This window comes from Melitaea cinxia, chromosome 2 (assembly GCF_905220565.1).
Source record: "Melitaea cinxia chromosome 2, ilMelCinx1.1, whole genome shotgun sequence".
Taxonomy (NCBI): domain Eukaryota; kingdom Metazoa; phylum Arthropoda; class Insecta; order Lepidoptera; family Nymphalidae; genus Melitaea; species Melitaea cinxia.
The window spans coordinates 17,581,848-17,597,650 of record NC_059395.1 but is presented as its reverse complement, the minus strand read 5'-3'; the positions used below and the strand labels follow the sequence as shown (position 1 = coordinate 17,597,650).

Below are 15,803 nucleotides of genomic sequence, written 5' to 3'. Positions count from 1 at the left end.
TACATTAAAAAAAATACGGTCGAACTGAGTAACCTCCTCCTTTGTTTGAAGTCGGTTAAAAAATACTAAAAACTGATCACTTTGCTAATAAATATAATTTAATCATTATTTTAAATTTAAAATTTGTGTCGTTAGAAATATCTATGTCCAGGTTTTTTGAAATTACACCACATTCGGCCAGGAGTTGGTCCATTAAGATACAGTAAACGATATTAATTTATCTACTAACATTAATAACGATCAAAAGCTATCTCGGAATGTTTGTAAGTTTAGAGGTGAAAATATACTTTTCATTACCAAATTCCGAAGAAACTAGTAAAGTGTATTTATTTACTTTACTAATTCAAAGGTTTAAGTCTTAGTCTACATTTAGCGCTAAACAGTATACTAAAAATGTTTTATTTAGCTGTCCTTACCAAAATCGAAATTATAGATTGTCAGTGTAAACACTGTCTTATCTTAATAATTACTAATTTAAGATACTTATAAATATCAATTGCTAGTAATGTTATAGTTAAAGTACTATTCTTCTTGAAATAGTTTAAGATTTCCTTGTAAGTAGAGTACAGTGTTTCATAATTGAATCATTAATCGTATTTAGCGCGTTGTGGAATGTGTGGTTCCGCTGACGAAATGCGTTGGAACAAAGCTAATTCTGCAAACAGTCACTGTAACGTGACCATAGCACTATTTAGAGCCAAACGAATAGCCATCTTTATAGTTAATATACTTTGGTTATTTGTTATTCTGGACAGTAATTGGGAGGACCGAATTGGCATATTTTCGCTGAAATTCAAACAACGGATATGACAAAATTAGCTACTTTTCAAGAGAGCGAGAGAACTATACTTTTATATAGACACAGTTACTTTGATCGGTACTTAGTTCTTTATTTTAAAAGTTGTTTATTCGGCGTTACTTGTTTCTGATTAGCCACAACTATGCATTTTTCGATTTTTTATCGGATGGTGTCAAATGTTAAAACCAATATCAGATCAATCTGTCATCAGGAAGGGAGTAAAATTCTAAATACTACATTTGACTCAAACAAACAAATAAACTGATCAAGCCAAATAAAACCGTTTAAAAATAAATAAATTTCTAAAACAAAAGTATTTATTTTTTCTATAAAACTTTACGCAATCTGTATTTAGTACTCTATGGTTCTTTGTTTTGTCAGCTTTATCAAATGAGATTAGAGAATATTAAAATTTCAAAAGCCATTATAGATCAATAAACCTATATTGATGGAAAATATATAAAACCAGCTGTGCCCGCGACTTCGTCCGCGTGAAATTAAAAAATAATATTGTTCTATTCGCAGAGATACAAAATAAATAAATTTCTAAAATAAAAGTAGCTTAGTTTATACCTTACTACATCAACTATCTGCCACTGAAAGTCCCGTCAAAATCGGTCCAGCCGTTTCAGAGATTAGCTGGAACAAACAGACAGACAGGCAGACAAAAATTGTAAAAAATGTTATTTTGGTATATGTACCGTGTATACATCCATATGCATTTAGTAAAAAGCGGTTATTTTAATATTACAAAAAGACACTCTAATTTTATTTATTTGTATAGATGAAATATCTACAAATATTCTTAATGATATATATATAACGATGTCCTTGTAAAATATGACTCTATTCATCATTTTCCTGTCATTCCTTTATACCTACTACGTATTCCTTGTCCTTCTCTTTTTATATTAGATATATTTTTGCTACTTTTACCCACAAATCCATTAACTAACATTAAATTCATCACTCAGCATTCATCGTTCCTCAGAAACCAAATATATTGCGACGATAACGCTGTTATTTCCCTCAAAAATAATATCAAACAAAAATCTCCTTGGCCTGACTACAACATTATTGTCTGCAATCAATCTTTCAAAAAGACGTATAGTTCTTCAAGTCATACTGACGGGCGATTCTATGTGTGCATTTTATTTGTATAGATAGAATTAAATGTGTGTGTCATGAGGTACAGTCAACTACTGTCATACAATACTTGTTGTTGTTGGCGCAGTTTGTGGTGGCCCTGCGTTCTACGCAGTGAGTTGCGGGTTCGATTCCAGCCTGAGTCTGGGTGTATACTGTATTTATATATGTATTATTTCTATGTATATTTATCAAAAAAAAATTAGCTATAACAGTTGGATGTTACCTATAATTATAAGCATTAAGTTGCTTTCAGTATGAACAGACGACCGTGTCTATGTTATAAGATATTTATTTATATGTACTGTAATATATTCTTAGACTACTTTTTTACTTTTTTATCGTTTTTTTAAATGCATCAAAATTAGCAAAAGTTAAATTTGAATCTGTGAATATAATTTTACATGCACATTGTTATTAAAATTGTAATATGAATAAGCAAGAAATAAAAGGCTTTTTTATTTTTATTTATTTATTTATTTTATATTCTTAGACAAAACGTGTTACTCGGGTGAGGGCTGCTGCGTAACTATCACATAGAACAAAATTGCCTATTTACAAGTATACACACACATGCATTTCCATTGAGGCAGAGCAAAGCAGGAAATATTCTGCTCAAAATGTGGAACAGTCCGTCTGGTTAAGTACCTCAACTTTACAGAAGAACACAGCTAAATAATACTGCTCCAAAGTGTTGTGTTCCTGTGATAAGATAGTTAGAGCTCCTGGGGAGGGTCGGGATGTGGAGTCGGTAACGCGATTGCGATGCTTTTGGTGTTGCATAGGTTTATAGGCTACGGTAACCACTTACCATAAGATTAGTCGTACGCTTGTTTGCCGACCTCGGCAAAAAAAAAACATGCACATCCTCTACAGTTTTATACTAGCTGTATATGTATGTGTGTGTGTGTGTGTATAAAATCAATAACGAGGTAGAGTTTTATTACGTATTTACAACCATAAACATTTTTTAACATTACCAATACATGTGTACGTAACACGTGAACTGTATTTTCGCATCCCTACATCACAGAAAATCAGTCTGTAAACAATAACCTTCGCGTGTAGTTTATTGGTAGGTACGATTGATTGCCATCTGGACAGTGTTTCCACAGAGTATCTAACATTTAGATATATTATTATCCATATCCTGAATCTGATATGGTATGCTATTTCTTGAATCAATTAAATATAAATTAATGTCACAAATCTAATTAAATAAATCAATGAATCGGAATTATTTCGAAATAAATAAAGTTATTAATACTTAAATATGGACACAAAACATGATTATGAAAACTTATTCTTCTCGTTAGGTATGTTATTATAAACACTATGTTTGGAGTAAATGACCGCTAACTCTTGTACTTCAGATTTCAAAATATGAGATTTTATTATAAAAATCGATTGTAATTTTAAAACTATTACTATACTTTATTAGGACTTTTTAATCGCGTCTGTGTATATTTCTATACTTTATGAACTATATTAAATTTTAATATTCGATTACAAATTCATGTTTATTTCATTTCTATAAATTTTATGCTCTATATAATCGTAAACTGACTGAGGTCGTGACTCATGACGTCTTGCAAAGGTCTTATAATTAAATCTGATCAAGGGTCGCCAACCCCTAAGTAATATCACATATATTTATTGTGCAGTAAAAAATATGCAGAAGCAATGAAATACAATCAAATAACTTTCATAAAAATTAATATAAATACTGAATATTATGAAATTAAAAATATCGTTTGTCCACCAGTCCGATTTTTCTCAAGTTGTTTGACAAAGCCCATATTTTGAGGGTAGTGTGAGATAAATTAGAAATAAGTAAATAAAAACACTCAAAGCCACTGGTCTGATATTAACTTTTGAGTCGAGAGTTCGCAAAACACCCAAACAAAACACAAAAATCTCTATCAATTAAAATGTCTCTATGGTTTATACAAATATACAAATATCTGTCATCAACCCGCGAACGTCAGCGAAACAGCTTAGGCAATTATAAATATAAAACTAAAGTTTAACGACTTTAAAATTTTTATAATTTTAAATTATCTGCGTGATGAAAACGATAATTATTATTTATACTCATTATAATTGGTTTATATGTATTATCATTAAATATTTTACTTGTAATGAAGTTTTTTTCTTGACAAGCAATATACATACATTACGTGTAGTACTTAAGTTTGATGACAACACTAATAACATTAACAAAATGAAAAACAACTTTATTGGAATGGCTGTAATTGTAATTGATTGAACACTTCACAGCACAGTGCTGTGTGGGCTACGGCACAAAAGAATTTAGCCACCCCCTCTCTTCCCGTGGGTGTCGTAAAAGGCGACTAAGGGATTCCAAGGTTCCACTACCATCTTGGAACTTAAGAAGCCGACCGATGGCGGGATAACCATCTAACCGCTGGCTTAGAAACGCACAGGCCGAAGACGGGCAGCAGCGTCTCCGGTGCGACAAAGCCAACCCTGCGGTCACCAACCCGCCTGCCCAGCGTGGTGACTATGGGCAACACACATGAGTTCATGCATTTTTGGCGCGAACTTGTGGAGGCCTATGTCCAGCACTGGACTGCAATAGGCTGGAATGATGAACACTTCAGCGTTTTTATTGATATGTCTCTGAATGCCCACAGAAAATCTTTAACTGGCCTCCATCATAGAAAAACTATTGTCTATAGCCACTAGTGGGTTGTTTTATTTCTGTAATAGCTAAGTAAAATTAGGTTCACCAAAATCTCTTGTTACGCATGTGTTTATTCACGTATTTCTAACACTATTTATTCAGCATCTAATAGTACACTACTAACATGGTCCAGAGTAAACTTCCTCAGAGAGAAAGAATAAAAGAAATAATTAAAATACTTGAAAATGACTTACGAGCAGGTTCAATGACAAAGCGGAGAAGGAACTTTCTCGTTATAACTTCAACAGCACCTTAATGAGGAAACCCTATGAACCTACTTACACTTGCCTTTGACCTTTACTATTGTAATGTAATAGTAAATAAAATACGATTTTATGTTTTTTTTTTTTGATGTATACTTATGATATAAATATCTTTAAATCTATAATTCTTGTATCTTCTTGACTTTCGGCAAATTAAAGAAAGGAATTTAACCCATTTAAATGTGTATCGTGTAGTTATTTAAAATCAAGTTTTTTTGGAGGTGTGATGAACAAGGTGTAAAGTTACTCATCCCCATTGAAAAGGAAAGATCCTCCGACCAGGGTTTCACGGACCTGGTGGGCTACTGCGCCGACGGTTGTAGTCGGCTTCTTGTATATATACTCAATCGCTCTGATAACTTTGATATCGCGATGTAGGATACGTCAGTTCTTAGTTACGTAGTTCGTATGTCACACGATAGATGTCACTACATTTTCTTAAGGATTTTACAACTTTATACCAACATGAAATCCTTAAAAATTTATTATTAGCAGTTATGTGTATATGATAATGTGTATTAAATCGTGTCTACGTTGATGTCGTTTTGCTAACTGAAATTGAAAATCTAACAATAAACATTATAGTGTATAACAAAAAAAGGAAACAATTACCTCCATCTCAAACGATAAGATTTAAAGATGTTAGTTTTGTTTCTTGAATGAGGAAAATCGAAAGCAAGCGTCCCTCTCTTTCCCCGTCCAGAGCCCCTTTCCTCTTCCCCTCATAATTTCAAAGTAAGCCAAGCAAAGACTACGATCATCAATCAATGACATAAAAATATTTAACATAACCACACGTTCTGGTGTTGACGATTAAAATGAGCCTAGGAAAAGCTTAAAAAAATTATATATGTTTTTAATATTTCATTTATGTATAGTTTATAATTAAGCAAAAATACCATTAAACATAAGAATAAAAACAGTTTTGGACTAATCTGACGTTTTTCGTCGTGAAAAATCATTACAAAAGTTGATTAGGGATTCTCCGTTTACCCACTATTATAACTGTAATATACCACAATTACTAATTGTATACAAGATATACAATTTTAATGTTTATATTTATATGTATTCACTTCATTCCTGTAACATCCCACGGCTGGCCATAGGCCTCTTTCTTCGTATTGGTGAAGGAACGGAGCTCACGCTGCTCAGGCACCGCGATACTGCACTGTGGATTGGCGAATATATTCCCGACTATGAGTAACGATCGCTATCAGGTGTCTATGATAACAACTGAGACCGACAGTTTAATTTGCTCAGACACGAAATTCGAAGAAAACTTTAATTGAGTCTACTTAAATACGCCTACGTATTTTAAAAAGTTCGATTGCTACTTACCCGAGAAGTTTCACGTTTAAAATGGTCAATTAGTACGAGTAACATTAATTGATTTAATATACATAAATATTAATGATGAAATTAATACTATGATAAAGAAAGATATAACATTATTAAAATTAAGTAGTAGCCGGTTGTCTGATGATATTGGACTTACAGGATTTGGGTTATGAGAAAGGGCGTTTATCTAAAGACTTATGCATTTAATTATAATAAGTAAGTTAGAAAAATATAGAGAGTGAATCTACTAACTGGTAATTGTAGTTTTAAGTGTTACCATCAAAAAAGAACGATGTCCGTTATATATTCTGCATACTGCTAAGGATTTTTTTTCTAATCTCCAGATTTGATTATAAATTAATTTTGCATCGTTTAATATATATTTTTGAAAACTATTACTTTAATATATGATACGATACGATGATATAATAGAATACGCAGAGATATACCTAACAGTAAACATAGATAGCCACACGAGTCGAATGCTTCTGTTATAAAAGTAAAATAACTCTACTAGTTTTTTTAGTAGCAGCTTACATCGCTGACAATAGTAAAATATAATTGTGTTTGCTCACAAACGGAAAAAACCGACTTCAATTTCATCTACGAGTAATACAACGTAGATCGACGAAAAAATAGTCAAAATCGGTACACCCAGTAAAATTATTGAGAATTTTCGAGAGTTTCCCTCGATTTCTCTGGGATCCCATCATCAGATCCTGGTTTCCTTATCATGGTACCAAACTAAGGATATCCCCTTTCCAACAAAAAAAAGAATTGTCAAAATCGGTACATCCAGTAGAAAGTTATGCGGTATAATACAACGTAGGTAGGAAAAGTAGTTGTTAGATCTCAAATAAATTTAAATGGGACCAATTGACACACACACCACCTTTCGATTAAAAAAAAATTGTTGAAATCGGTCCACCCGGTCAAAAGTTCTGAGGTAAATACATAAAAAAAAACTACAGTCGAATTGAGAACCTCCTCCTTTTTTGGAAGTCGGTTAAAAATAGAGATAGCTTAAGGCTAAAAAGTACAAATGATAAACCCCTCCGAGTAAATAAAATATTTCTTCAATAAAATATTAAATTTGATACAACAATATTTTGTAACTGAAGTAGAATTTCTTTAGAAATGCGACACTAACGATGCGAACATTTCTGTACGGAAAAATGATATTATCATTTTATATTTTATGTCCTTTCGAGAATTCCATTATTGTTAATCTAGTGACATACCTACTACAAAGCTATTCATACTAAATAGTAATACTCGTGCGACTAATTCGCACTAAATAAGAAAAAAATTTACTGACCGTCAATCATGTTGACGTTTTTACAAAATTAAACCCGTCATATATATAATTTTAATAATTAATAAATTTACAAAAACAAAAGTAATAATAATGCCAGATAATTTCGATGCCAGTGGAGCAAGAAATTATCATTAAAATAATATATATTTTATGTGGTGTGATTGTGAGGTTTTTTTTCTAAAAGGCAGGCAAACATCTTGACGACGCTGGCGTTGGCGACAGACATAATTATGTATCGACCATATGGATGTTAGTCGTGGTCTGGGCGTTGTGTTTGTGTATTGTATGTTTCCGGCCCCCCAACATAGGAGAATCCTAACTGGGGGATCCGTTGAGTGTTAAGCGTATAAAAAAAAACATCTTAACCTTAGCGTATATTATATATAATGAATAGTATTTCAAATTTTGTCTCGAATACCCCTTTGCGGACAAATGACAGATTGGTGTCACAAGACGTAATTAAGATCACGAGAAACCTCATTACTTAAATTAACCAAATATGACAGAGATAAAAATTGTAGCCTCTACTCGTATATGAAGGTGGATATTTAATGGATAGAAATACTATAATTTTACAACACTTCAAAATTAATTAATTCTTGGGTTCAATGGCTTTCAGTTCTGTGTGAGATAGAAAAGGCACAAAGGAGAATGATCAGAACATTTCAAAATTACTGATGTAATTGCATGGACCGTTGTCACAGCGTGTCCAGTGGTCGAACTGTCATATTATTTCGGTTTCTTTCTACCCTTCATCTCCTACTTTATGTAACCCGACCGTCAGGATCGCTATTTCTAACATTTATACTTTTTTAACAGTTTGTTTAGTTTCTTTGTTATGTTCAATAAAAATTATTGTTTCGTCAATTTTACATTTTTTAACCCTTAAATTCTGTGTGACCTGCTGTCTGGTTCGGACCACCTCTTTTCTCGTGGGTCTTGTAAGAGGCGACTAAGGGATAACACGCAGTTTCACTGCCACCTTGGAACTTAAAAAGCTGACCGATGGCGGGATAACCATCCAACTGCCACCTTTGAAATTCATAGGCCGAAGACGGGCAGCAGCGTCTTCGGTGCGATAAGGCCAGTACTGCGGTCGCCAACCCGCCTGCCCAGCGTGGTGACTATGGGCAAAACACATGAGTTCACTCCATTTTTGTCGCGAACTTGTGGAGGCCTATGTCCAGCAGTGGAATGCGATAGGCTGAAGTGATTATGATAATGAACCCTTGAATAATAATAAAACTTCTTCATCTTACTCTTCTTCTTATCTATAACACTTTTATATTTTCAAATCTTTAAATTTAATTCATTGTAATAAATCTTTGTGTTAAGTCTCAAGTTTCAGCTTCTGTTTTCTCTCTTTGTTTTAAAGTATCGAGCATTTAGTGTACTAATGACAAAAGCTTACTTACTAAGGATCACGGATTCGATTAATTCTCGGATCAAAATGTTGTTTTTATGAATATCTATATTTATTTTTTCCGATTTAATTATTTTCCTCGTGGCTCATCGAACTTCTTGTATAAAATAACACACAAGCCAAAAAAAGGATTAATAAAAGAGATTCATTAAAAGACAGTCAAATTGCAAAACTCATTAGCTTTTAAAGTCGCCTAAAATATTTTTGATTTCCTATAATGGTATAAACTAATGCTCCTGCACTCCGATCATGTGTTCTACACGTTACACTAAACTTTTAACATCAAAACAAATATTTATTTGAGAAAATGCTATTTCGTAGCCAGTTCTCTAGGGACATAAAGTAAATGTTAATTTAATTTATTACACGTATTGGTATAGTTTTATTTTAATAATCCAAAGGAAAATGATTGAAATATATGTAAGACAGAATACAATTTCCGTTTATGTAATATTTAACTAATTTTAATATTACAATTTTGATCTTAATATCTAATGTAACACATTCTATATTCCGTTGCACTGCATATTTTATCTAAATTAATATCTAAATCGATGACATGGCGTTTGTACATAGCTACTCCATACTTGTACTCCGGAATCGAGTACTGTCTTTATGAATTTTAGAGTAACCCTTGGCTTAGCTAAGATCGGATAAATTGCCTTCGGATTTAAGTATTATAGTTTAAACTTTTAAGCTTAGGCATCAGGTGAAGGAACCGTCTGCTTCATCTTTGCTAAAATTGGCATTTGCAAAGATGAGACTGATATTTGAAAAAGATCTGTGTCAATTTCCTCAAAACTAATTTTGCGCCAGGATTAAAACCTGTTTTTAATCTTGATTTAACATCAAAACATTTAAATATATATTACTGGTAAATATTATTCTTAACACAACATAATCATGGAATGGTGGAATTGTAAGTAATTAAACCCTATCAAAGAGTATAGTGTCATGTCTGTATGCTGCTACACCTCGGCGTAAATTACCTCACTTACCTCGGCGTAAAATTGTGCTTGTGTTTTTCTTTTAGCGTGTACAAACAGCAAGTAGATAGTTACGTTTAGCGTAGGTACTTGTGTGCGTAGGCGCGTTTGTTCATGCTTGCATACGTGTATGATTGCTTCTTTCCTTTTCTTTGTGCGTGTGTGTGTGTGTGTGTGCATGCAGGATTGGGTACGTGCATTTTTAAATATTTATAATGTATGTATACCATGTATACCATAAACCAAACTTTGTCAGAATTAAATAAGAAAAGTATCAGGAAAAATCGATACGACATTAAAATCCGATCTGTTCTTCAGACGCCTACTACTGTTTATCTAACAGGACAACCCCCTTCTCGTTTGTGACGAACTCGAAGACATTATCTTTATTTTTTTCTATTTGTTTGTACTATAGACATGTAAATATTCCACGGGGGGATCAAGAACACCATTGGGCAAGGGTACGATACTAAAAGCTTTTGCGCTTTGTTATAGTTTCGTTAAGGTCGTACATGTTTTAGACATTATTTCTAGATATGATCTCTCAATGTTTTTTTTTTCATTACTGATCCTCTTGTTTATGGTCTGTAATTAATGACTCTAAAAAAAATTATTCACTTACCTTAAGTGCCAAATTAATTTGTAACTATTTTGTGCTAATTTGTGTGTTTATTGAAGAAAATTATTGGCTAGAAAACTATACGCAATTAAAAGTAAAATAAAAGTTAAGTTATCAGTATAAATGTAAGTCTTATATACTAATTAAAATTAAATCAGATTTATACGACATATAAAATTTAATTGATAATAAGTTACAATTTGTTTATTAATTTGTTAGTTACTTATCTAACTAATTTTGTTAAGTATTTACAAAAATTTCCGTAGTCGAAAAAAATTAGATACACGTTTTTTTTTTGCTTTTATTTGCAAACACAAGTTACAAGGTGACTATTTGAAAATATTATAAAATATTAATTGGTAAACATTATTTTAATTAAATTTGTTGACAATACACTTCTTTCTGCCACAAATCACTTCTTATTTTATATATTGAGGTGGTAAGAATGCAATTTTTAAGACAGGAAACAAGACATCACGGTCTGTGAACAAATTTTGCAATTTTTAATTGTGTCGTGAACGTAACTCACCCAAAAACATTACATACAGGCTAACGCAACATCGAATGTTTCGTAATATTCACAGATACAGACATAAATAATATTTATTTAATAAGAAAAATCACTTGCATAAAAAGAGGTGACAGTGATCTCCAAGATAACCTTTAATCAAAAAAAAAAAATGAAAAAGAAAAATAAGCCGAAAAGAAGAAATCTTAATTGATATACATAATTATGTGATGTAATTATAAAATGATAACAAACGGGATGAACGAAAATAGACACTGGAAGAAAATATTTTGTATACATACAAATATATACTCCGAGCGGGAATCGAACCCGTAACCGCTAGTGTTTAGGCGCCTACACAGCACACGCAACACTACACTAGAGTCGTCGGTATTGTTACCACAGTTACCTGATAGCGATTGTTACTCATAGTAAGAAATATAGCCGCCAACTCACAGCGGGCCCCGTGTTGGATCCAGCACTGAACTTTTTCAATCAATCAATCAGTCCATTACTTATAAAATACATATAATTACTGAAAATATATCTGAAAATGTATCAAATTAACCCATGTTAAATGAAGCGATTTAGAAAAAATATTTGGCTTCTAAGCACGGCCAAACTAATAATTTAACGACAATCATAATAGACTACAAATTGTAGTCTACAATCTATAATAATTTAACTTCAATCTATCTTTAGACACCAACTTACCGACACGTGTAATAAATAGTATATTCCTCTTCTAGTGTCTAGAGTCTAATCTAGGTTTAATAAGTTTCAAATTTTCTTCAAACTCACTACCATTTAACTTTTACGCTTTATGGAAGTTATAATGATCTGAATTATTGCCTTACTTCGTGGATGATGTGAATGGACTTCGTGGATGGACTGATTCAAATATATGAAATAACAAATAAAATAGTGGTATCTATGTGATATCCGAAGTTAGTGCCAACTTTCAACTAAGCCCGTAGAATTATACATAATTATTGCTCTTGTCTGTTAGTATGTATTTTATAAAAGTTATATATCCAAGTACATAACTTACTCAGTGTATAAATATTTCCACCACTGCTATTTACACAACTTGAAAAGAAATATAACTAATTCAAAAACATTTTAATTTATTTTTTTAATCTTACTTTTGTATAAACAGATGTATAGTCTAAAAACACAAGTCTCCTTTTAGGCTCCGACTCAATCGTCTGGAATATAAAATTGTTTTAAAGAAATAAGGATAGAATTTCGAATATTATTTCAGGCGCAGCAGACAAAGAAGCAGATGAGGAAGAAGGTAGTGCAGGAACGGGACCCACTGACGATACGGAAGATGACACCGAGCATGGAAAACACATTCTGCCTCTTAGTTCACACGCGACCAGTATGTAAGTAACGAAAATATTCATAGTAATACAAGCTAAGCTGCTGAGTGATATGTTTAGGTAGAAATAGATTTATACTTTGTTAATACTGGGTATATAGATAAATTTAAAGGGCGAAATAAAGTCCGCCAGCTACTATGGAAAGCCCATTAAGTGTATAAGTACTATTAAGTGTATAAGTACTTTATTGATTTTATCGATTTAATAAAAACTTGATTATTTTTTCTTCTTACGTTAAAGATTACGCATATAACAAGATATTATTTAAGAAAATAATTTAAGATTAAAATAACGATAAAAATACGTTAAAGAATAATAGGTTTTTTTTTCAATCTGCAGTGAGGTGTCGGCCAGCATGCAAGACTTCTTTAAAATGTTGGACGAGAAGATTGAAAAGGTATATTTTGACTCTGTTACAACTTTTTTAGACTCAGTATTTCAATTTTTAATCACAATGTATGTGTTTTAGGGAAAAGACTACGATTCATCGAGTGAGTCTGAGGTGCGAATGGAAAAAGAACGAAGGAAAAAATTAATTGATCAGTGGCGATCTGCATCACTATCAACTCAGTCTTCACAATCTCAACCCAGTCCTCCTACTCCAGCGAGAAGAAGAATGCCGAGGCCTATACCACAACCACCAGAACGTCAAAATAGTCCGGGAGCAGTCAAAAGATGTTACAGGCAACAACACGTTCCAGATGGGATGTCTCCACCGCCGAGAAGAGCGCATAGTGCTCAATCCCACCATCCACCAGATGCACGACAAATCAACGGTGACAATTGGCATGATCCAACAAAATCACCAGTCAAGAGACCGCAGAGCGCTGGATCTACATGGAAAAGTAATCCCAAAGTTGCTCCATACAACCAAAAACCCAAAAAGAACGAAGTAAATGAAAACCAAAGAACAAACCAAAAAGACTCAGACACGTCCACTTGTCAGTCAGTTAATATTAGTCAAGACGTATCTCAAATTACTTATAATCCAACATTCCAAACTCATAGTCCTGCACATTCAGCTAAGTCTCAACAACCATACATAGCGCAGATAATAAGTTACCCTTTGTCACAACAAGTTGCTCCTCCATCACCACCAAAATTCATAGCGCCACCGGAGGAGTATCAAGATCCTCAGAATCACGTGACAGATAATAAATATAGTGCAAGCCAAAAGCAGACCCCAAGTCAATCGCCTCAAATGAACCCTCAGTCACACATTTACTACATCCACGGTAACACATCAACGAACGTTTCTAATCAACAAGACTTGGCTCAACAAAGACAACAAACAGCTATCCACCTACAACAGTACGTGGCAATGAAACAAGCCCAGCAGCATATGTTCACATATTTACAAAGGGGACCTCATACCGTTTTCCCTAATGTAGACTATGTTCAAATGCCAACAAATCCTAGAATATACGAGGGAGAAGAATTTACAGCTCAATACGGCCATCCAGCTTTAAGGCCACACAGTGCCCCAACACCAGTAGGAGTCGTAAGGCCGATGCCACTTCCTCCAGCATTCAGTCCATTACCCGAGGGATCGCATATGGTTCAAATGCCCATATGGCCTCATATGCCTCCCGTTGTCTCCACGATGGGTCCCTGGTTACCAGGGCAAGGACACGAACTACAATACTACCCTCAATCTCAATTTATGCCAATGTACAGAGCGACCTCTGCCGGTTCCGCTGGTACACTAACCAGGTATCACAAGAAGGAAACTAGCGACGGTGAAGTCAAGAATGTGTGCCAAAGTATAAACTTAGTGAGGCAGAAACAGATTGGACAGATAGTGTCTTTACCTGGCCAGGAATTGACCGTGTGTAATAACACAAGCGATAGCCCCAGTCCGGCGTCCGTGAGCACTGACAGCGGCGTGTCACCTGGAAACAGTGCTCCTAGTTCTAAGGCGTCCGTCTTTAGCCCATCTCCAGTGACGTCGGACACTTTCGTCGCTGTAGAAAGTAAAACTAAGAAAATAAAGTCTGCACCATTCACGCGATCTCTAAAAAATTCTAAAAGTTTAGATTCTTAGTGCAACTTTGTAATTATGTAGATTTTCTAAGTGTACGTAGATTCTAGTCGGAGTATGTAAATTATAGTGAAATTAGATTCGTATGCTTATCATTGTATAGTTCATTTTTATTCGATCAATGTTAAAGTCGATATCCTCTTACGTTTGTAAGTTTGCGTCAGTATCACTAAATTTTAGACTCGCTCTGTGATTTTCCGTTGAGATATAATTTAAATGTCCACTTGTGATTTTGTCATACCCTAGTAATTTAACTTTGTGCCTTGCAGTCATTGGTTGGTTGAGTGCTCATTTTTGTCTGCTCTAATAAACATTTATTATTGTAAGCAGTAATTTGTAAACACTGATTTCTGCAATGACTGCACCACTTAGTTTAAGAAACGGGTACGTAAGTTTATCATTATTTATTAATTTATTAACAAAATTAATAATAAATTATTCTAAATGTATGTTTAGATAAAGACATGTAAATGGTACCTCCAAGTGCCGAACGCTGCATTTTGAATTATCCATTAATTATAATAATTAAGAAAGAGTGGGTTGTTTTATTTCATTAAAATATGATATTTTCAAACAGTCGTACTGAATAAATTAACATTATGAGCTTTAAAAGTTTTTTTGTCCATTTCAAAGCCTGAATTTCAGAATTACCTATCCAGTTTCAAAAATAATTTTTACTTTAGTAAATCCATTCAACAATTCATATGTAATAAAGTCTACATATCGCCCTACTATATTAATAGGGAACTCAACTCACAGAGGTAGAATGGAACATTTCCAGGAACTTTACGAAACTTTCACTATAGAAAAATAAAAATAAAGATACAGTAACAATGCTTTGTATATTCTGTGATATTTTCATGAGTATATAAAAAGGTAAGTTTATCAAACATTGAACAATTAAATTATAAAATATTTTTTACTCTTTATTCTTGGAAAATAAATAATTAAAATAATTTTTTCTTCAATTAAGTGATCCTTAACTTGAGTGAAACGTAAATAAAGCCCGCCTTTTATCCATTATCAAAGCGAAGGGGAAACTAATTGTTCTAGATCTTTCAAGTTAATTAGATGTTTCCTGAAAAAAACGAAGCACTCTATTAAAATGGAACAACATTTATTCATTTGATACATGAGATGTATATCGTTAAATTTAACTACAACCGTGATAAATTTTAATACTTGTATCTAGAATTCGACTAATACACAGTTTTTTTTTTTTAATGATTTATGGCAAAGATTTTCATATATGGGAGTTCTGAAAGTT

General features: G+C 33.1%; 1 protein-coding gene across 1 annotated transcript; it reads left to right on the top strand.

Annotated features, from left to right (window-relative positions):
- The first annotated feature begins 9,900 nt into the window (after positions 1–9,900).
- Positions 9,901–15,071, top strand: LOC123662315. Its single transcript, XM_045597176.1, has 4 exons — positions 9,901–9,916; positions 12,375–12,498; positions 12,835–12,892; positions 12,965–15,071. Exons 1-4 carry the CDS (start codon positions 9,901–9,903, stop codon positions 14,537–14,539), a joined length of 1,773 nt encoding a protein of 590 aa, XP_045453132.1. The 3' UTR covers positions 14,540–15,071.
- Positions 15,072–15,803: the final 732 nt, after the last annotated feature.

What these genes read in the sequence shown, in the direction of transcription:
- LOC123662315 (XM_045597176.1), top strand. An exon ending in AGTTCACACGCGACCAGTAT is followed by an intron (nt 12,499 to 12,834) that starts GTAAGTAACGAA and finishes TTCAATCTGCAG; the next exon opens with TGAGGTGTCGGCCAGCATGC. An exon ending in TGGACGAGAAGATTGAAAAG is followed by an intron (nt 12,893 to 12,964) that starts GTATATTTTGAC and finishes TATGTGTTTTAG; the next exon opens with GGAAAAGACTACGATTCATC.